This window comes from Babesia bigemina (genome assembly GCF_000981445.1).
Source record: "Babesia bigemina genome assembly Bbig001, chromosome : I".
NCBI lineage: Eukaryota > Apicomplexa > Aconoidasida > Piroplasmida > Babesiidae > Babesia > Babesia bigemina.
Window position 1 is genome coordinate 2,291,599 of NC_027216.1, and position 21,141 is coordinate 2,312,739.

General features: G+C 59.8%; 11 protein-coding genes across 11 annotated transcripts; 3 read left to right on the top strand and 8 right to left on the bottom strand.

Moving 5' to 3' along the window:
- Window positions 1-343: 343 nt before the first annotated feature.
- Window positions 344-1,039, bottom strand: BBBOND_0110340 (hypothetical protein; the record flags this gene model as incomplete). The annotated part of the gene is made up of 1 exon (XM_012911468.1): window positions 344-1,039. The coding sequence occupies one exon, from the start codon at window positions 1,037-1,039 to the stop codon at window positions 344-346; it is 696 nt and encodes a 231-aa protein (XP_012766922.1).
- Window positions 1,040-1,323: 284 nt separating this feature from the next.
- BBBOND_0110350 (hypothetical protein, conserved) lies at window positions 1,324-2,136 on the bottom strand (the record flags this gene model as incomplete). Its single annotated transcript, XM_012911469.1, has 1 exon — window positions 1,324-2,136. The coding sequence occupies one exon, from the start codon at window positions 2,134-2,136 to the stop codon at window positions 1,324-1,326; it is 813 nt and encodes a 270-aa protein (XP_012766923.1).
- Window positions 2,137-2,945: 809 nt separating this feature from the next.
- Window positions 2,946-4,500, top strand: BBBOND_0110360 (hypothetical protein, conserved; the record flags this gene model as incomplete). The annotated part of the gene is made up of 4 exons (XM_012911470.1): window positions 2,946-3,776; window positions 3,842-3,972; window positions 4,011-4,084; window positions 4,124-4,500. 4 exons carry the CDS (start codon window positions 2,946-2,948, stop codon window positions 4,498-4,500), a joined length of 1,413 nt encoding a protein of 470 aa, XP_012766924.1.
- A 279-nt stretch (window positions 4,501-4,779) lies between these two features.
- Window positions 4,780-6,223, bottom strand: BBBOND_0110370 (hypothetical protein, conserved; the record flags this gene model as incomplete). The annotated part of the gene is made up of 2 exons (XM_012911471.1): window positions 4,780-5,106; window positions 5,144-6,223. The coding sequence occupies 2 exons, from the start codon at window positions 6,221-6,223 to the stop codon at window positions 4,780-4,782; spliced, it is 1,407 nt and encodes a 468-aa protein (XP_012766925.1).
- Window positions 6,224-6,275: 52 nt separating this feature from the next.
- Window positions 6,276-8,283, bottom strand: BBBOND_0110380 (HSP60 fold T-complex protein 1, putative; the record flags this gene model as incomplete). The annotated part of the gene is made up of 2 exons (XM_012911472.1): window positions 6,276-7,559; window positions 7,951-8,283. The coding sequence occupies 2 exons, from the start codon at window positions 8,281-8,283 to the stop codon at window positions 6,276-6,278; spliced, it is 1,617 nt and encodes a 538-aa protein (XP_012766926.1).
- Window positions 8,284-8,867: 584 nt separating this feature from the next.
- Window positions 8,868-9,977, top strand: BBBOND_0110390 (hypothetical protein, conserved; the record flags this gene model as incomplete). The annotated part of the gene is made up of 1 exon (XM_012911473.1): window positions 8,868-9,977. One exon carries the CDS (start codon window positions 8,868-8,870, stop codon window positions 9,975-9,977), a length of 1,110 nt encoding a protein of 369 aa, XP_012766927.1.
- Window positions 9,978-10,156: 179 nt separating this feature from the next.
- BBBOND_0110400 (hypothetical protein, conserved) lies at window positions 10,157-11,285 on the bottom strand (the record flags this gene model as incomplete). Its single annotated transcript, XM_012911474.1, has 4 exons — window positions 10,157-10,424; window positions 10,466-10,965; window positions 11,030-11,171; window positions 11,215-11,285. 4 exons carry the CDS (start codon window positions 11,283-11,285, stop codon window positions 10,157-10,159), a joined length of 981 nt encoding a protein of 326 aa, XP_012766928.1.
- A 564-nt stretch (window positions 11,286-11,849) lies between these two features.
- Window positions 11,850-13,424, top strand: BBBOND_0110410 (hypothetical protein, conserved; the record flags this gene model as incomplete). Its single annotated transcript, XM_012911475.1, has 1 exon — window positions 11,850-13,424. One exon carries the CDS (start codon window positions 11,850-11,852, stop codon window positions 13,422-13,424), a length of 1,575 nt encoding a protein of 524 aa, XP_012766929.1.
- Window positions 13,425-13,576: 152 nt separating this feature from the next.
- On the bottom strand, window positions 13,577-14,596 carry BBBOND_0110420 (RING finger protein 157; the record flags this gene model as incomplete). The annotated part of the gene is made up of 4 exons (XM_012911476.1): window positions 13,577-14,111; window positions 14,147-14,241; window positions 14,295-14,435; window positions 14,474-14,596. The coding sequence occupies 4 exons, from the start codon at window positions 14,594-14,596 to the stop codon at window positions 13,577-13,579; spliced, it is 894 nt and encodes a 297-aa protein (XP_012766930.1).
- A 400-nt stretch (window positions 14,597-14,996) lies between these two features.
- On the bottom strand, window positions 14,997-18,075 carry BBBOND_0110430 (hypothetical protein, conserved; the record flags this gene model as incomplete). Its single annotated transcript, XM_012911477.1, has 3 exons — window positions 14,997-17,803; window positions 17,864-17,927; window positions 17,968-18,075. 3 exons carry the CDS (start codon window positions 18,073-18,075, stop codon window positions 14,997-14,999), a joined length of 2,979 nt encoding a protein of 992 aa, XP_012766931.1.
- A 312-nt stretch (window positions 18,076-18,387) lies between these two features.
- BBBOND_0110440 (hypothetical protein, conserved) lies at window positions 18,388-20,934 on the bottom strand (the record flags this gene model as incomplete). Its single annotated transcript, XM_012911478.1, has 1 exon — window positions 18,388-20,934. The coding sequence occupies one exon, from the start codon at window positions 20,932-20,934 to the stop codon at window positions 18,388-18,390; it is 2,547 nt and encodes an 848-aa protein (XP_012766932.1).
- Window positions 20,935-21,141: the final 207 nt, after the last annotated feature.

Here is a 21,141-nt window from a genome sequence, read left to right on the forward strand (position 1 = left end):
GACGTGCACGTACGTGTATCCGCGCCCACCGCCGTGCCACATGAATGCAGGACGACCGACCGGAGACCTTCCAGCAGATCCTCAAGGCGCTGGCTGACATTTTCAAGCCCTAGACAACGCCCATGCGGGTAACCGTTATGCAGCAGCACGCCCAGGCGTTTTCGGACGCGCAACCGGGGGCGATGTCGGCGGCCGGCCGCCAGGCACGTCATCCGCTGTGACCGCCACGGCCATGTCCACAACTCAGTGAAAATGCTACGTTGGGTTGCGATTATCGTATGATTACGTGACATGTGAAATCCATGCGGGCGTCTATGGACGCCATGTAGTTCGGTGTCAGCGTCTAGCTGAATTGCTTCTTGCAGTAGCGGGTCAACTTGGCCACCGCGTCGTACTGCTTCCGGGCCAGGTTTTGAACGCAGTTCTTCGCCCTGATGATCAGCGGCTTCCTCTTTGCGACGACGTCGTATGACCCCGGCGCCCCGCCCGCTGACTCCGGGACCTTGTACTCCTCCGGGTCGTTGTAGTAGTGGCAGCGCGCCGACAGGCCCCTGCTCCTGCCCTTGGGCCGGGAGCGTATGTCGAACTCCTCGTAGTCGCTGCTGGACATCCCCCTCCTGCCACTCGAGTACGGCGAGCGGCCGTAGTGGTAGTCGCTATCGTCGTCCGACGAGCGCACATACCGGTCGGAGTCGCTGTCGTCGCTCCGCTCCTCCGGTGCGTCCTCGGGCTCCTGCTGGGCGCTGGGTTCTGGCTCGGGGACGTGCCGCGGCACTATGTGGTGGACCCTCGGCTGGCTCACCGTTTCCTGCGGCGCGTCGTCATCCACCGGCTGCTGCTCAGGCTCTTGTTCCAGCTCTGGCTCCTGCTCGTGCTCCGGGTCTTTGTGGTCCGGCATTTCAGTATCCGTAATAAATTGGTCCGAATCGTATGAACTCGAGGTTCCCTCTGATTCGTCACTGGAGATGGCCTCACCAGTGCGCGCGGCAGCTTCGAAAGGCGAAACCTGCGCAGCGGCCGACGCCAAATTTTCTTCCATGGTTGCAAGTCAGAAAGCGAACCTGTGCGCACTAACTTATCGCGTTTCCTCTAGAATCGAGCTCGATGGGTGGATATGAGGAGCTCTACCTCCTAATTCGGCCGTCGTACGTCGGCTCAGCATATGCGCGCTCGCGTCGCACGCAAACGTTCCCTCGCGCGGTTGTCACGGCGATGAAAATCAACCTGTGGGCGAGGAATTAGACTAATGCCCGTGGTCAGCGCAGGCAAGCTCCAGCAGCGCGGATACCACGGCGGGGAAGGACGCGCGTTGGCATTACACCGTCACGTGCACGCGACGCGGATGGCGATCCGTATGGAGGAAATCATGCGTTCCCGTTGTGTCACAGTCACTACGGCGTCCGTTGAATTCATAGGGCAAAATTGCCCCGGCGTTTGCAAACTCGATCCCCGAGAAGCGTATGAGTACACATCGTCGCAGCAGGCCACAGACCCCGTCGAAATATCGACCTGTAGAATGCGCTTCACGATCACTTCCAGCGCCCTGTTGGTAGCCGCGTCGCAGCCGGCGCAACGTTGATTGAGGCCGTGCTTCTCACGGCCGCCAGGGCCGGGCTGCCAGGTGGCGGAGCAGTCCGCGCACATCACGCGCACCGGTCGCCGCCTGAACCGCGACTGCGCCTCCACGTATAGATCCTTCACGTGCTCGTACAGGTCCTGCAGCACGAACAGCGCCCGCGTGACGCAGCGCCCCGTGCCGTAGAGTACCACGCAGTCGCCGTTGCCCTGAGGCGGTGCCTCGTTGCGCTTGGACAGCGCCGCAGCCACCTGCCGCGCGTCGCCAGCGCTGCTGCCCGACCTGCCGTACTGGTCGGGCAGCCTGGCACGGTTTCCCATAGCCCCTGTGTTGCGGTTGACGAGGTTGTCTTGCAAGAACTGCCTGGAGCACAGCTCGGTGAATCTGGAGAGCCGCCAGCGCAGCAGGTAGAGCGCCCGCTGGAAGTAGACGCAGGTCGGCAGACGTCCTGTGAGGTATATCTCGTGCTGCGCCTTGTTGAGCACGAACAGCGGCCGCTTCAACAGCACAGTGGCACTCGCGCCCTCGCCGGGGTCGTCCGACTCCCGCATTGACGCCATAGACAGTATGAGCAAAGTCACACCTGCGTATAAGAGCAAATATAGAGCACCTGCATGCCCCGTGGTCGATCCTATCGCTCGGATACCCTGTGGAATCCCGCATGGACGCCTCGCGCACAACACCCGGGTAATGCGATGGCTTTACCGCACATCACCGAGCTTGATCCTCGCACGCCAACGTCAGTTCAATAACGGCGGCTGTGAACGTTTAGGTGGCTAAAAAATGATCGCCATACGTTTTGACGCATCACTGCTGGGTGTAAATCTGCTGAGCCGCTTCAGTGCGCTGCAGCCATTTAGATTAGTAACAACACGTGGCTTCAAAGGGTGTGTAACGCAACCTACCGTTCCATGCCGGTAGGTGTGATTGTGTTCGGGGTTGCTCGACAAGGCTGCGGCTACCCTGTGTACCTCGGCAAATTCCGGGGAAGCAGGCTCGCAGCGCCACTTAGCTGCACACCTAAGGGCCAACTGCCCTCGTAGAGCGGATTAGAAGACGGCACTGATGTGATCGCTCGCGTTTGCGCATATGGTAACACGGCCACCTTGGCAACGTCACGTACGCTCCGTTGAACCGTGTCTACATAAAGCGACGCTCAACCACACATGGCCTCATTGGTGCGCATGTGAGTTGATTACGAGTGTGCGCTGAACGTACAAGCCCTGCAAAGTTCATAGCGCTGTAAAAATATACTGTACATTAAACGAGCAACCCGCTGGGGATAACGGACACGTTGGCAGCAACAACCGTTGCCGGTTAAGCTTCACCGGAGTCGGGCCCAATAGCGCCGATGACGCACGGAAGTACAATGGTAGGAGGTGCGGCAATAAAGCTCGTCACGGCGCTGCTCATGCACCTGGTCGCGGTGCCGCTGGCGGCGGCCGGCATATGGGACATTGCGGAGATGCAACACGCGCATTTCCTGCTCAACAGCCCGCACCCCACCCTGTACACGTCACTGTGCGACCCTGAGCAGAGCCTTTTAAGGCGGAAGTTCCAAATCGCATGCTTTGTCAGCAATAACACGCCGTTCAACATGTGGGATAACTCCCCCCAAAACGCCACGAGCATCATCGTGATGCCGGAGTTGAGCTTCGAACAGACTTACATCATGGACATCACAGTGCGCCACGCGGTGCGGAAGGCTTCGGCGAGTGTGTGGTTGTACCGGGAGCTGACGCTGCAGGTCGCCCACATAATCCTGGAATCTACCAAAACGCAGGACGGAGACGAGAACGGTGGCAAGGACGGCCTCACCGACCCTGCCAGTGGTGAGGCTCACGGAACAGAGGACGCAACAGGCGGTGTCACGCCGGCGCGAGGCTCTGCGGAGTACGTTTCGCAAATGCTGGTGCAGAGGATGAAAGAGAACGTCGAGAAGATGATGGGAGACAAGTCGAGGTTGTTGAAAGAATGCGTCATAGCGCCAAAGGAGATGTGCAGGGGGCACCGCAACCACATAACATACTTGAGGGACCTGTTCCCCAACTTCTTGAACGCAAGCAGCAGGGCCGCATCGAATTTCAATGCTGCTGATGGGAAGACCTTCCCACCCAGAGGCGACGAAGAACTGGGCGCCTTCGGCGCTGCAAACGACGACATTCTGATCCAATACGCCAAAAGGTTCCTCGTGACGCAGGTACGCAACAACCCCCGCCTACTGTAACTGGCAGCACATGCCTCAGCACGCTAACATCCTTGCAGATAACGATGTACACGCAAGACGCCAAGAAGACGATGGAGGAGGCGCTATGGCTGCGGGAGTGCCTGCTCATCAACGAAGTAAACACCCTGGTATACGACATGACCGAGTACAGCGGCGAGCTGCACCGACTGTAAGCACCTAACTCGGCCGTTTCAATGCACCGTGCAGAATCCAGGAACTGGTCGTCAAGATAATGAACGGGTACTATCACCTGGTGACCATCGCCATAAAGATGCTCGATGGTACGTGAAATGAAACCGTAGCCTCACAACAGCCTGCAGCCAACCTGAAGGCCATCAGAAAACTAGAGCCGGACGAAATCTGGGCGCAATACGCACACTCGGTCAGCATCTCGCAGAAGTTTGCACGGGACATAAAGGCCACGCTGGTTGAAATCATGAGCGCCCAGCACTACAAAGGCCTCAAAGACGTTTTCAACAGATACGCCCTGATGACGGGGCGCAAGCGCCTCATCACGCAACCACGGAGGAACTCCACCACTTTGCTAGTCCTCAAAACGGCCGCAATAAGGGCCTTGAAGGAGGAGATAACGGTGGAAACGGCGCAGCGTGTGTTCGGCATCATCGGGACCCGGGAGTGGTTCGCAAGGCTCGCAACGGAGTACCGTTCAGTATCAGCCATGATCTCCAAAAAGTGACCAATGTAGTTTCGCATGCAGCTTTTACGCCGGTTGCACCACTGTTTTTGCACCGGCGCCGTGCAGCGGCTCTGGCTCAAGAGGCGGCCAACACGGTGGACGCCACAAACCCGGCAACCACCCGGGTCAAGGGCACTCCCAAGATCCGAGTGCAGACTGCGCATGCAAAACCCAGCCACAAACGTCGCAGCGGCGGCGCCTAACACGAGCGCACCCGAAAACAGATGTAAACGATGTAAGCAAGGCACAGCTGTGTCATCCCTAAATTTAGACATTCGGTCACTCGCACTCTGTGAGCATTTCGTTGAGAATTTGGATCGAGTCCACGTCCAGGTTGCACGTCTCAACGAGGTACGCCTCCACGTCTCGGAGGTAGCTGTCGATCGGGGCGCTGCCGGGCCCCGCGGCGAGCACCTGCCCGCGGTTGCGCAGCAGGGCGTAGAGCAGCACGTACGCCAGCACGCGGTAGAGGTCTTCGCTCAGCACGGGGGTGTTGTTCCCGATGCGGAAGGTCGACAGCATCGATTCGAACTCCTTCGAGACGGTGGGTACCATGTCCTCGGGCAAGTGCCGCAGAAGGGTCGCGTACCACAGCCTAGTTTTGTCCTGCGCAACGTTTTATGGGCTCTGTGGACCAACTCACGTCGAGGCTGCAGCCGGTGAGCGCACCTGAGCGCAGATACTCGCGGGTCCTGTACGTCAGGCAGGTGCTCAGCGTGTACCACAGAATCGAGAAGAGGTTGAGGCACTTCAGCAGCGGCGCGCGCGGGCTCACGGCCTCCGAGGGGTCGTACAGGCCGCTGTAGTCGAAGGCTGACTCCTCCGCCGGGGACGTGAGTCCCGCCCGGCGCGAGTCGGTGTCCGCGGCGCCCGCCGCCTGGCCGCGCGCGACGCTGCCTTTCCGCGGCCTGTCATTCTCGCCGAGCCAGCTCCCCACGCCAGCGAGCTGCGGAGTTGCGCTTTGCTCTGCGGGCGGGTCGGGGAGGTCGAAGTGCACACGTTTGGCCTCGGCCAAGGGCTTGTAGTTGAACATGACGCACTTGTCCTTGACCTGCTCTGGCTCACGGGTGCGATAGAGTAGAGGGACCCAGGTTGTGTGGGGCTGCGTGCTGGGCGCGGCCACTCCGGCGCAGGGTTGCAGGCGGCGCAAACCGCTGAGCAGCGCATGCAGCGACTTTGGGCTGGAGTTGCGCACTGCTCGCGGAGTGATGACGCCAGTCTCCATGGGCGACTTGGCGGCCGCCGCTTCCACGCTGGCGTTCTTCTCTATGCACGCTGCGCTGCAGAAGGACTCGTATACCTTGCGCGGGTAGACCTGCCTGGCGGCGAGGTCGATCTTGTAGGTCGACTCGTTCCGCGCGTGGCGCCCGCGGTTGGCGACGCTCCTGTTGCAGTAGAGGTAGCCACAGAGGTCCGCCTGCCTGCGGGACATGGCGATCTCCTCAAGCATGGCGACGTCCACGTACGTGGCGATGTGCCGCCGCACGACGCTGCAGGGCGCGCAGCATTCCCCCGAGGCCTCGCAGTTGAATCTCAAACCGCTGCTGCACTGCAAGCTGAGCTGCTCCAGGAACCGCTGGAAAAGGCTCGAGTTGGAGACGCGCTCCGGCCCGCGCTGCAGCGATACGTTGTCCAACTGGTCGGCCACCTGGTCCGGCGAGAGTTGGCAAGTCGGTCCGCCGAGCTGGTCCTCGGCTGGCCGACCGCCGCCTTCCCCGGTCATGGGCAGATTTAGTATAATACTAGACTAAATTAAGAGTGGCGGGTGCGCGTTTCTAAAGGTCGGGCGGGCCGGGCTGCCGGGGCTTGGGGCCGCCCGCAGGCTTCGCCATGATGAGCTGGTCCACGGACAGGATCGTCGAGACGGCCTCGTACGCGAGCTTGATGCAGAATAGCTTGACCACGTAATGGTCGTACACACGGCCCGTCTCCGCGCTGGCTAGGCGGTGCTCGATGTCGGAGCTGACACACGCGAAGCGGTCGCCCGCGTCGTGGGCGGCGTACAGCTCGGTGATGACCACGGTCGCGTCGTGGCCGGAGTTCGCGGCCAGCACCTTGGGGATGACCTCGAAGGACTCGGCGAATTTGAGCGCGGCGTGCTGCTCCAGCCCCGACAGGGTATGCGCGAACTTGGCCAGCTTGCGCGCCATCTCGATTTCGAAGGCGCCGCCGCCGGGTAGGAAGCGCGGGTCACGAATAGCAGCGCTGATACAGCACAACGCATCGTCTATGGCGCGCTCGATCTCGTCCAGCATGCCCTGCGTGGCGCCCTTGAGGATGATGGTGGAGAGCCTGTGCTCGGCCGCCTTGAAGACGATGATCTTCTGCGACGACAGCTCCGTCACCTCGGCCGACTCCACCACGCCGAGGTCGTCCTCGCTCGGCTCCTCCAGCTTGACGACGGCGGTGGCCCCCAGGGAGCGGCACAGGCGGCGCAGCTCGAACTTCGACGTTATCTTGACGACCATGATGCCCATTGCGTTGCAGTAGTGGAGCGCGAGGTCAGACACCGCGCCTTGCGCAATCACGCAGCTCACGCCCTTGTCCTTTATGGAGCGGATCACCTGCTCCATCTCAGCCTCCTCGCCCTTGCTGAAGTTGAGCAGCTCCTCGGCCGTGTGCAGCATCACGGTGCTCTTGGCCTCGGTGCCGGCGAACTCCAGACCGCCGGCTACGACGAGCACCTTGGTGCGTCCCACCTTCTTCACGGTGCCGCTGGTGTCGCGCACCACCGCCATGCCGTTTATCACGGTGGACTGGTCCAGGCTGCCTCCGCAGATCTTGACCACGCGGACGTTGTCGACGTCGAAGCACTTCGGGTCCGGCGGGATGATGGACGCGCACGCCCTGGCGACCAAGGAGGTTATGAACTGGGGGCGTGAGATGTGCTTGCCGGCGATGCTGGTGCCGACCACCAGCGACAGCTCCGCCTCGTCGCGGATGTTGGAGACCTTCCATATGACCTCGTCTTCGATAAGCTCGAGCAGGCGGTTGTACGCGATCTCGTAGCCCAGGCGAATGTCGGATATGTGCAGTCCTTCGCCCAGAAGCAGCGATGCCTGCAAACACGTCAGCGGCGGTCACGACAAACAGGCACTGCCAACAGCACGACACGTATCACATCGAACAGGCTCACAGCACACATCACAGCGAACATACTCGCCATACACATCACATAGAACACCATAGATGCAATTCAAAGCGGCCATGAACTCGGAGCACGCCCAGAGACGCTGTGCGGAGCCTGCAACTGCCACCGGCAGCGCCGTCATCGGGAAGGCAGGCGGCGAAGACGTGCGGTAGACAACGCACGAGCACGTAACATAAGGCAACAACCAAACCAATTTATCATCACGGTGGCATGGGCCGCTACGCATTGCAAAACAAGCACTTGTCACCAGGAAGGCAAATCGGCCGGCAGCACGGCGAGGATGTGGTAGACAAACTTACATTTCCCAACATCTCGCCGGCGAGAGCGATCAGCGAGTTGGTTCCATCCCCAAACTCGTTCTGCATGGTCTGGACGGCCATGGCCAGCACCTTCGCCGCTGGGTGCTCCACCTCGATGCCGCCCAAGATGGTCTCGCAATCGGACGTCACGAAGCGCTTGTTGATGTGGTTCACGATGAGCTTCTTCATGCCATTTGGCCCCAGGGAGGTCTTGAGCATGTCTGCGATCTCGGTGCAGGCCTCAATGTTGCGCACAATGGCATTGTCGCTAGGGCCGAACATACGGCCGCCGCTGCGCAGGAGCGCCTGCGGACCGAAACGTTGAGCGAACATCGTCCCTCCTCTCAAGGACTAAATAATTTGCCGATATGCGGCCTAAGTGAATTAAAGGAAAGGAGTGGACCTGCGCAGCGCGGTGACGGACGTCCACCTGGCTGCCATTTGTTGTGCAACGCAGGAATCACGCGCGCCGCCCCGGAAAGGGCACGAGCAGGCCGGGCACGGCGTCCAAAGGACAAGGGCGCATTTTATGTGGTTATGTGTATACGGCTCCAACCGTCGCGCCCGGGAATCTCGGCTGGGAAGCAGCGTCACCTGCCAGGAGAAGGCAGCCGCCAACGGGACGCCGGGTGTGTAAACTCCTCGGCCTGGTGCGACATTACACAGCGGAAACTAGCAATGAGAAAGAAAAGCGACAGCGTACGAACAGATTACAACGCTCCGCTGGGTGTCTCCGTGACAGCCGCTGCGCCGCCGCATGTGTGTGTCTTTACCCACGCGGTGACCGAGGCGGCCGGACGTGAAAGGCACGCCCACTTTAGCGTTGACCAGCCCGTGCCCTTGCAGTAGCTTATTCGACGAGCTGACTGTTTCACGAACGCGCCACGGGTGGAAACCTCCGTAGCCACGAACACTTAATGAACAAGGCTACGCTAGTGAGGTGCTTCAGAGGTATCGAAGACAGCTTTTCGTGCAACGAGGCCAGGATCAACCCGTATCTATTTGCGCAGAAGCAGCTAAAGATCGTCACCAACTGTGCAATCGCACTCACCAAGATAGATCCGCATGAGCCTGGAGCCGTGACGCACACGCTGCTCGGGACATTCACCCGACATGCCAAGCGGATCCTGAGCGAAACACACAAACTTTGTGCGGATAGTACGACATCGCCTCGACTAGGATACAAAATCTCGGCGAATCAAGACCCACACGCGGCCGCTGCAACGCTCAGACAGAGGATTTTGAAGCTGCAAAATGAAGCGTCGCTTGCGTTCACCCTCGCAATGTGTGCTCAGAATACCCACGAACATGAGCGACAGTGCATGGGAGGAGTGCTCCCGCCAGTGGAACCGCGCTTGTGCACGGACCGGAGCGTTGTTGCGCTCATTGGCGCGCTGCACAAAGGAGAACGCTTCAAAAGCGAAGGAAGCTCCGAAACAGCCGAACGATGCTTCAAACACCTTATAGACAGGTCGCAGTCCATTCGCAGGCTCACCTGCCGGGAGTGCTCGCTGCTGCTGTGGAGGCGCGTCGCCACGCACTACATGAACGCCGCCGCCACCGATGACTGTGTCAGGCAGACCAGCACCCTGATTTACCACTGCTACGAGAAACTGAAAGACGAGGTGTTTATGAATTTCGGGGACGACCCTCCGGGGACGTCAGACCCACGACAGGACCAAGGGCCACCCGCGCTTCCCGATGAACGGGCGTTAAAGCGGCTCCAGCAAACGCTTTCCAACGTCAGCCAGGCTGCGCTGATAATGCGGCATTGCGAGTCGCCATCCGGGGCGGCAAGTTTGCTGCACGCCCTGGGTCCCTCTTCGATCCGCAGGCTCAGCCACATGTTGACGCTGGCGTGGCGGCTGCAGGGCCGGGCCCAGCGCAGCCACAAGTCCAGCGACACCCACACGAAGGTGGGGCTGGCCGTCGCAGACGCCATGGACGGGAGACGCATGCGGTGCACCTACGAAAGCGCCGTGGGGAACAGTGCGTACACGGTTGACATACTGGTCACAGCTCCCTGAGACGAATTCCATGTAACTTGATAAAACTAATGTAACTGCATTTGACAAATGGGTTATTCTGTGGGAAGGTGTGAGCGTGCGCGGCTGCAAGCACGGGCGTGTGTCCCTGCGGTCCGCAGCGGTCACTGGGGCCCTGCGATGGAACGACCATCACAGATCGGTCGCGACGCGCCACGGGCCTATATGCGGCCGTGGTCCACCTTCACGCGTGCGTATTTGATCGACATCTGCTCGTGGTACTCGTTGGCCCTTTTCCTGCGGAACGACTCCAACGCGTTGGGGTCGGGCGGCATCTCGGCGCTCAGCAACCCGGAGGGCACTGCGCCCACGGGACCTGTCGCCACGCTGGAGTCGGTGGGAGGGTGAAACGTACGAGACGGAGCGGGCGCGCAGTTCGAGAAGCCGCCACTTCTGCCAGCATACGCAACGGCACTCTCGTAGGGAACGCTGCAAACATTGTGAAAAGACGGTGCGGAAATGCCACTCACCCTGCCCATTGCCGCAGTGCTTCCTGGTCCGCAACGAGCGTCATCGGTATGGAGCGGTACCTGCTGGCGCTCAGCTGCTTCCGGCGGGAGTAGTCATAGCTGGGGTCGTCCGGGGAGACGCGGGCGCCGAAGCACTCGAAGAGCTCCTCCAGCTCATCGTAGAAGTCCGACACGCGCGTGCTTGCGCTGTCGTATATGGCGTCGGGAGGGGTGTACTGGGGGACGACCGTGTCCGCAGGCAACGCCGAGTACGGCCCGAACCCGGCCGCGCCGCTATCCCGTTGCATCCTCAACAACGACGCGAGCACACCTACGTTACACGTCTCCAAGGCGCTGGGCGGCGTCGCCGGAGCAGGCTCTGCGGAGGTTGGAGCAGCCCGTTGCCGTGCCTGGGAAGCTGCGACTACGTTGTCGGGATAAGGCCAGGGAGGGGGCGGGGGCACGCGGTCATCAGACCTCCGGTACTCGGGATACGCGCCGTGCGCGGGGAATCCGGGTCTCTGAATACGAAATGTCGACGGGCATGCCAAGGGCGGCAAACATGAACACTGGTCAGAAGCGAACCGATGGGAACGACGAATTGGCGACTGGAGGAGCCTCGTGGTACCTCCCGGCGTGCGGGGGCTGCGTGGAGAAGTTCGAGGCTTTGGGTGCTGGCGGCACCGGTGCGGCGCTGCTGAACGGCGACGGGCTGTCGAAACGGCTCCTGCAAAGCAACATAAAATTGAACGGCGTGCTAGAGAGCTGACTTGCGCTTAGGAGGCCTCGTGTTGTCGCCTGAAGACGTGGAGTAGTTGGCGCGGTGATGGTCAGCCGCCATCCAGCAACGTCAGCGGTGAAAGCTGCTCTCGGCCACGCGCCGCGCAACGCCGGATCAGGAGCGCAAAATAGAGTTCGACCTAATACGAATATCACCGCGTACGGCACCGAAACAACCAACACGCTCTTTGGACGCAAAAGGCTCGGGGTGGCCGACCGGCGCCGACGCTTTCAAAGTCGGAAACTGCGGGAAGCAGCGGAAAAGTGAGACTCCAATTCGAGTCTTTCGAAATCACATGCCAGAGCGCCGGGAAAATCGTGAATGCACGGCACGGAGCCACCGCGGCGCCGTATGGCAGCCCGGGCCACAGGAGCAAAGGTGTAGGGTTAATGCCCCTGGATGCCGCGAGGTACCACGTAAAATTCGCTCGGCCGCGGTTGTATTAACGGCGGATGCAGTCAGCGCTGGGTGTGTGCCCGTAGTCGGCCGGGGGAATAATCGCAGGCTTGACGCGAGAGTGCCCCGCGCGCTGCGACGCGAGCCAGCACGGAATAGGACTCGTCTGAGGGCGGACCGCGTCTCCGGGTTCCACGCCAGCGGGCCGCGCGCGTGATCCACACCGCCATGGCGAAGCCGGTCCCGGCGCGCCAGGATTCTGGCGGCAGCACCGGAGACGTCGAGGACTCCCGCGATGTGAAGAGCGCCTCCGGGAGCGTCTCGGAGGAGCTCAATGCCACGCAGGTGTCGTTCGCGAGCGCCAGGCGCACCAGCGGCGAGCACATTGCGCACCATCGCTCAAAGCCGGTGGACGACCGCAAGCAGTGGAGCGCCATCAAGTCGCTCATGAAAAAGCTCAACACGCTCTCGGAGCCCATGGGCGACGCCGGGTGGGGCCCCGCGTACGAAATCGCGTCCAAGCCGACCCGGAAGGGGCCCACCATGGGGCTGTTCTTCGCACCGGCGAAGCGGCCGGAGTACTGCTCGCTCATCATGCAGACCCCGGATTCCATGGAGCGCTACTCCTTCTACGGCAAGCTCATGCAGCACATGAGCTGCGCCCCGTACGCCATCACGACCGTCACCTACGGCCACGTGGTCGGGATCGGGCGGTGTGGGCTGTGCGGAACGCAGTGCGGCAAGGTGGTCGTGTACAAGCTGGACACGTTCGAGCGCATCTTCGTGTTCGACACGCTGTACTACTACGGCAAGGCTGAGCTTCCGATGGTGCAACTGGAGTCGATTCCGGCCGACGAGGACTCCGTGGTCGCGCCCAACGCGTTCGAGATCAACGCCCTCAAGCTGGTCAAGACGTTCGAGAACTACTCGACCATGATGGTGGTGGGGAACCAGCTCGGCCACCTGCTCGTCGTCGAGCTCCCCTCCATGCGGCTGCTCAACATCATATACTACCCCAAGCAGGGCGTGGCGGCAACTCCCGAGCCGCCGACCTCCGCGGCCGTTGAGGAGGAGGAGGAGGACGACAACGAGTATGAGGAGACGCCTCGGCAGCAGCGCATCCAGACCGTGGTGGAGATGGGCGACCCCAGCCCCTACATTTCGTGCCTCAAGGTGCAGCCGAACGTGAACGACGTGTGGGTCGGGTACGGTGACGGCACCTTCGCGGTGTTCACCATCCCCGCGGGCCTGTGCAAGAAGCACGTGCCGGCGGACTCGATGGAGAAGGAGACGAACAGCAACGTCGAGATCGACGTCCGGTGGCAGCGGGTCACGAGCATCCATTTCTCGGGCATGCTGGACCTGGCGCTCGTGGTGTACGGCAACATCCGCGTCGACGTGTGGGACTCCCGCACGTACACCCTCCTGAAGTCGCTGCCGGCGTCCATACTCACGTGCGACTCCAGCCTCATCTCGTCCATGCGGGTGTACGAGGGCCACGAGAAGATGTGCCTCCTGTTCATCGGCTCCATGGAGGGCTCGCTCATCATGCGCAAGGTCCAACGGCACCCGACCCACGGGGTCTCGTGGTCGCTGCTGCTCAACCTGCTGTACGACATCAAGTTCAGCGCGACGCCCGGCGAAAAGCACGAGAGCACCCACGAGCTCGAGTCCATCGACTTCAGAGGCGCTCCCATCACCTGCATCTACCCGCTGCTCTCCTACAACGCCGTCATTGTGGGCAACGCGTGCGGCGCCATGGTAGCGGCGTGGAACGTCCTGAAACGCATCAGGGGGAAGTGAGGCGGCCACCGTGCCGTGCGCCGTAGCCTTCAACACAGGGGAAACCATGACCTGGCATTAATCGCAAATGTGTAGAGTTATTAAAGTTTAAGTCGTTACTATGAAAACACGCCCGCGGCAACGAGCCGGAGGGGCCAGCACAGCGGCGTGCCTCATTCGGTTGTCATCTGCGACATGTGGACGATATGCGATATGGTGGTGCGGCACATCGGGCAGCTTTTGTACATGTTGCCCATGCCGGCGGCGCACGTGCTGCACATGCACATGTGGCGGCACGGCATCACGAAGGTGTCCTTCGCATTGGTGAGGCACACGACGCACCGGCTGTCTGTATCGACGTCGTCTGCCTTGTTGAAGGATTTGCTGAAGGCCGACGCGTTCAGCCCGTACACCTCCTGCAGCTCGTAGCCCACGCCGCCCTGGCGCACCCGCTGCTTCGTGGTCACGAACTCCCAACGGTTGCTGGTTGAGCTAAACGCCAGGCCGCCCATGATGAACAGCTCGTAGTCGTTGGCAGGCGCGGCGAAGAGCAAGAGGATCGGCACGAAGGCGGGCTCATCTTTAAACGAGCTGAACTCGTAGGTCAAACGCCGATGGGCCAGCACGTCGTTCCGGTCCAGACGGTATTGCAGCTTATCGCCCACCGGCAGTTGGTACGGCCCCAGTCGCAATTCGGCTTTTGAGAACCTGATCGCCGTCAACATCACGCCCAATCAACCTACGATGGGATTCCGTTTGAAAGGCCTTGGTGCTTCTGCTGGAACAGGAAGCTCACGGTGGCCGGCGCACGGGAGCTGTATTCGAAGGACAGCGTGAACTGCGCGTCCGTCAACTAACGCATCGTGACTTCAATCATTGATACCGACGCACCTGATGTACTGTTATACTCGACTTCAGCACGGCAACGGCGGCGCCCATGCTACGGATGCCTTCCAATGAAGACCTGCTGACGGGGAGGTCTGGCTTCTCCGTGAAGTCTTTTGGCGTTGCGGCGGCGTCTACAATGAAGCTCTGCGAACCGTGACACCCTCACAGGCACAAAAACGAACCGTCAGATTGGATATTTCGGGCTCCAGGATGATCTGTTGAGGAGGCGCGGGGTTGCTGCCTTCCTCCAACTCAGGCCGGGCGAATAAGCGCGCGTGCCTCACGCGGCTTACGGCGTGTCCCATTGCGGCCGAGGCTGTGGCAGAATTCTGACCTTGGAGGCACCAGCGGCTGGGCCACACACTGCGACTGGGCAGCTGTTACCGGGGGCAAAATGGACTCAAATCGTCAGTAAATCAGCGTTAAATGACATCAGCCAATAATTGTGAGTGTAGATACTCCATCATAAAGGCGTACCACGCGCGAGGCGGTGGACTGGAGCCCGTGGCACGATATGTCTAGCACACACCGAAGCAGCCGGCTCGCAGAACTCGCCCCCAACACACTTTACGGGGGGGCACGATCAGCTGCTTTCGGCCCCTACAGCATGCGTTTGGACGCCTGCAGCGCCGCACAGCCACGCCCGCGTCAACGTTTAACTACCAGTAACATTAGAAAACTACAAGTCTTCTGCGTGTACACAATTCAGTGCACCACGAGGCTGCCCGCGTCCATGCTGTACACAGTACGCACGGAGTCGCTGTGATGCTTCAGGTGGACGAGCTCCAGCAGGCTCACGAAGAGCCCGGCGAAGGACCACTTGGCCCCGGCGGGCTCGTACTGCTGGTACAGGCAGACGCGGTACTTGCCGGGGGAGCGGACCTTGACGCCGGTGAACTTCAGCGAATCGTCGCCGCGAACCACGTCGTAGACGGGGTCCAGCACCGCACGGGTGGCCTCCATGTTCTCGTGGATGTTGTCCTTGCTGCATGCTTGGTCCATGCTGATCAGCAGCATGGAGATGCAGTCGTTGAACCCCTTTCCCTTGATGGAAAACTCGCCCGCATGGGGAGCGGCTTCGGTGCTGGCGCGCAACTCGAAAGCCTGGCCGGGTTCCACGTGTGGCATCACGCAGGGCCTATGGGCGCCCTCGCACTCCAGAGTGCTGGCGTTGTCAAAAGGCGTGCACCGGGGCGCGCCGTCGTCGTTCGAAAAGCATTGCGTCTTGCCGCCCAACATACTTTGGCAGTTATCCGCACAGTCGATGGTGCAGGTCATGTTAGGCTTGCGCAGCTCGAAGAGCTGGGGGGTGCCGTGAGCGCCAGCCTCCACCTTCGCCTCAGACGATGCATGGGCATTTTCCTTCTCGTGATGAGCAGCCTCGTGCTCCGCTTCGTCCTTTGAAGATTTGTCCTCCTCCCCCTTAGCGGATGCGTATTTGGCTGCCTTGCCCTCACCCTCATGAGCGACATCAGAGGCAGCTCTGTGATCGGCGTGGAGCGCCACTTGGTGCGCCTCACTCGACACAGCTCGAATAGCGTGCTCTTCCGCATGATGGTCAGCAGATTCACCGGGAGTTTTCTGTTCATCAGCCACGCGGTCGGAGGCGTGCTCCTCTACGTGGGCATCCTCAGAGTCCGCCGCGGGTGAATCCTTTTTTGTTTCCTCCGAGGAACTGGTTGTATCATCATGCGATTTTTCACCTTCGGCGTCCTTGTCTGTTATGTCGCCGTTGGTGTTCTCCGTGTTGGTGTCGCTGCCGCTCTCGTTGTCACCCTTCTGGTCGCCGCTGTCGTCATCTTTCATATCGTGGCCGTGCTCAACAGTCTTCTCACTTTTGTCTTCATCTTTTGTATTGTGGCTTTCCTCGACGTGCTTATCACCGTTGTCATCATCCTCCTTATGAGCGTTGTTGCCATCCTTCTTGTCGCTGTCATCGTCGGCCTTGTGCTCGCTGTTACCGTCATCCTCGGCGACATGTTCAGCGGCCGACTCCTGCTCCTTCACGGAGTCAGAGGAATCCTGGTGCGACGAGTGGGTGCCCTTTTTGCAGCCATTCTTCAGAGTACACGTTTCACCATCACTCGAATCGTGGTGTTCATTGGAGTCTGATTCCGACTGCTCCGACTCCGTTTCTGCCTCCGATTCGTGTTCATAGGAGTGCTCAAGCAGTGACAGCGCCACCGGCTCCTTCACCTCATGTGATTCGTTGCCATTCCCCTCACCTCCATGTGCATCTTTTGAATCGGACGTGTCAGCAGGTTTTTCATCGGCGTGCTTCTCACCGTCGTGAGATTCCGATGTGGAGTCTTTGTGCTCGTGACTTTCACTGTTCGATTCGCCCGATTCCTTGTGCTCTTCAGTGTGCGCAGTGTGCTCAGATTTATCCGAATCCTCAGACGATTTGGACTCCAACTTCTCGCCAGACTCGTTGTCGTTAGACTTGGCAGCATCGTTGTTGTCGGACGATTCCTTAACATCGCTGGATGCAGACGACTCGGTGTTCTCAGATGACTTCGACGTGTCATTGTCGTTAGACGCGCTGTTGTCCTCCGACGATGTTGAGCTGTTGTGCTCATCAGACGAGTGGGATTCTGCGTGGGAATCCGAGCTGCTTGAATTCACGTTTGCCGAATCGTTGGAAGAATCGGACGAATTGTTGTTGGCATCCGAAGATCCATGATTGGACTCCGATGAGTCATGGGCGTTTTCAGAAGAGCCATGGCTAGACTCCGATGAGTCATGCGAGTTGTTAGACGCATCGTGGTTAGACTCCGATGAACTGCTGCTTGAATCGGATGAGTCGTGATGAGAATCAGACGAATCGTGCGAGGCGTCTGACGACTCATGCTTGGAATCAGATGACTCGCTGGATGTCGTGGATGACTCCGATGAGTCATGGTGAGAGTCAGGCGATTCATGGTGAGAGTCAGACGAGTCATGGTTGGAACTAGACGACTCGTGGTTGGAGTCAGGTGATTCGTGGCTGGTGGATGTCGACTCGTGGTGAGAGTCAGGTGATTCGTGGCTGGAGTCGGATCCGTGAGCCGCAGAATCCGAGGATTGCCCGGCATTATTTGACGACTCACTCTCCGATGCAGAAGCGTCCGAATGCTTGTTCTCTGAGCTTGAGTGATCAGCGTCCGTGGTGGTGGAATGCTCGGTTGTGGTGTCCGTGGAGTGGGCATCACCCGATGTATCCTTGTTGTGGTCGTGCTCGTCGCTCACAGACGCTGCGTGATCATCCTTGTGCTCAGCGTTGGGCGCGTGGTCCGACGACGTCTCCTCCTTCTTGTGCTCGTCATGGTCCTTGGCCTCGCTGGTGGTCGAGGCGTGGTCGGAGCCCTCGTGGGTCACGTGCTCCCCAGAAGTTGACGAGTGATTCTCGTGGTCAGAATCCGAACTCTTGGTATCGTTGCTGTGCCCAAGCGCGTCGTGTGCGTGAGCCTTGATTTTCTCCGCGTGACGCTCGCTCTTCAGGCGGCAGTTCGAGCAATGCTTGCGGCGGGACTCTGGGCAACCATTAGCCGTTGCGTACACATCGACGCAGTTATTGCGAAACTAAAACTTACTTCTGCGGCGCTTCGACCTACGGCGCTCCAGAGAGCTCTCATCGCGCAGCTCCAGGAAGATAGGCTGCACATAATAGACACGCGGCGACACGCCTTTTACACACCTGGAACGACGAATACACCTCCAGAGAGGTGTGAGGCTGCTCGCACGAGGCGAATGCAGCCACGCAGGCTGCGAATAAGACAGCCGCGAACGCGCGATGGCAGACCATCGCCCCAAGACAGCTACACACCTACAACGCCCGCACACGTCGAGCAAGGAAATGCAGAGGGTGGTGCGTAAAATACGATTGACAAACAGTTGCCGACGCGTGATCGCAGAAGCGCTCCCGGGGACGGGTGCACTGTCTGCACAGAGGCGCCTTGCGATGCCGGCCCTACCGGAGAGCAGCCGAAACGCAGCCCAACGGTCGCGCCAAATCGCGCTACATTCGGAAAAAGCAGCCGCTTGAACGCGGCGTTGCCACATTGCTGCACAGAGCAGGGAGGTCCGCCAACTCAGGCTAGACACACACTCCGATTACCTAGCCGTCGTTGCTGGGACAGACGAAATTGGTCGGCCAGTTCTGCGACACGATCAGGTTGAGAAACTCGGCGATGTCGAACGATATGCCTCGCCACATCACAACCTGCTTGGGGTCATGCAGAAAGCGGTTAACCTCCCGAGTACACCACGTCCCAATGGCAGCCGGGACGTCGATAAAAGCGCCAGCCGCTTGATACCACTTGCCTTTCACCTCGAAGTTCCTCAGAACGATATGATCCACGCGCAGATCCCGCATCTGCGGACTGCGATTCACGCACTTCATAGAAAGCTGAGCCTCCACGTCGAACGGAGCCGCGGTCTCGATCACGCCGGCGATCATGTTCTTCAGCCTGTCCTTTTCGACGGCGGCAAGGCGCACGTACGTCCTCAGCTTGTCGATTTTGAAAATGAACTTGAACGTCATGCGCCGCTCGACGCTGAAGAAGTACTCGGCGGAGGTTATCTCGATGGTCTTCATGCCGCTGAACCAGACCACGCTCATGTGGAGGCGGTTCTCGGTGACCATGATGGGGTCCACGCCGACGCACGGCGGGTCAGGCGGGTCGTCGTCGAAGCCGCACTGGCCGACACTCTGCGGCACCTGCTTCCGCACCAAACCATAAATCTCCTGGATGTCATTCTTGAGGAACCCGGACACCGCCTCAACGTTGACGTGAGGCGAGGGGTACGTCAGCGTGTACGCCGATATGGAGAGCAAAACCGCCACCGCCGTGAGCAAGCCGAAGAACGTACCTGACAGCCACTTCGAGTACAGCACTCGGCGCATCGACTCGATGTAGGGCACGAGGAAGTGAGGGCGCAAGGACGACTGGCGCCGCGGGCTGGTCGTACGGACCACGGGCCGGCCCATGGAGCCGCTGTACACGCTGTCGTCGGTGAACTGGTTGTCGGACATCAGGCGGGCCAGGTGGCCACGGTCGGGGTGCTCCAGGTACTTCACGTAAATACGGATGTGGCTGAACTCCAGCTTCACATTTTGGTTCCAAATGTAGAAAGACGCGGTAAGCAGGAAGGACGACACTCCGAACGCGCCCATCATGAACAGAGCCGAGCACGTCTTCTTGGGTGGGATGATGACCGTCACGCGGTCAGCGGTGTTCATGCTCGTGATCGCAGCCATCGTGGCCAGGGCCACAACCTCGCCACACGACCACTCCGACAGCATGTTGCAGAACTTGAAAATGAACCTGGTGAAACGGATGTCCCACTCGTAGTCCATGCGCTCGTCGGTGTTGTCGGTTTCCGTGATCTCCACGGGCTGGCCGTTGACGCTGCGGTTCCGCATGCAGTAGTTGTAGCCGAACACGCTGGCCAGGAAGAACATGGAAAACAGCATCGGGATGACGATGCACAGGAAAAACAGCACCACCATGGATATCGCGCCGTATTCCATGCCCAGCAGGTTCATCAGCATGTCGGTGTACGACATGGTCGAGGAGTCCACCACCAGGGTCTTGCTCTTCTCGATGGTGAAGCCGACGGTGAGCAGCTTCTCGTTGGTCATGAGCGAAATGCAGGACAGGATGTTGATCCCGGCCATCACGCAAATGAAGTCCTCAGACACGAACCAGCGCTTTTTCTCCAGGGGCTGGATGCCCGGCTTGTCGGTGGAGCCCTCGGAGACCTGCCAGCTTGCGGACGAGCGGATGGACAGGTAACGGGGCACGATGGCGTACTTGATGGCCCACCACGAGTCGAAGATGTCCTTCTCGCCCTCAACGGCGAAGTTGACCAGTTGCGCGCCGGCGATGGAGAACAGGCAGTATATCACGAGATACAGCAGCCCTTTCGCCGGGCGAGCCCACACGAAGGCGCAACGCAAGAAGACCGCGTTCAGCAGCAGCACAACCACGTCCACCATCTGGAACTTGGAGATGAGCTTCAGGATCATCAGCATCTCGCGGGCGTACTTGATGTTGCCCTCGTCCTCCGTGCGGATCCCAGATTTGTCGATGGGCTTCTCGCCGAAGAACAGCAGCAGCTGGGAGCGGCGGTGGGCAACGGCGATGACGTACGCGATCGTGGTGACGATCATCTTCACGAACGGCAGCGTTATGGAAAACATACCGGCGATGATGACGGTGAAGTACGCCTTCTGGCGATGCAACGTCTTCAACGAGTGCAGCAGGGTCTCGTTGAAGGGCTGGAACACGTCCGGGTCGGTGAACTCGCCGGCGTCCAGGTACAGAATTGGCTCAAACAAACCTGCGATGTAAAAAGTGTACGCCACGATCAGAAACAGCACGCCCAGGTTCAGGATGTACTTGTAGATGCGCAGCCACAGCCGGTTCGAGGGTGAAATGTTATGGTACAAGATACGGTTGTCGGTGCTGCCGAAACGACGGCTGCCCGTCTCGCTCATCGAATCTGCACTCACATGGTTCTGAATCTCGACCCTCGTGACACTGTCACATTTCACCATTGACCTGTCCTCGTCTCTGCCCCGTTGCCGCTGGAAGTGATGGATCAGGCTGTTCACGCGGGGCATCTTGTTCGCGGACGCATCGGACTCCTCCGCGGCCATTGCGCCGACCAGAAGGGACCCTCAAACACGCTTGTAGAAGCTGGATCGGAAAGGGGAGCACCCGAAGGTGACTGGCGTCCGCAACCAAAGGCGGAATCCAGGAGCCGCCGAACCTAACACTTATGATTACACATCATCTGGCAATCGACTGAAAAATATCCCTCATAATCTGAATCGTTACTGTGGTGGGAAGGGCGGCGAACTTAT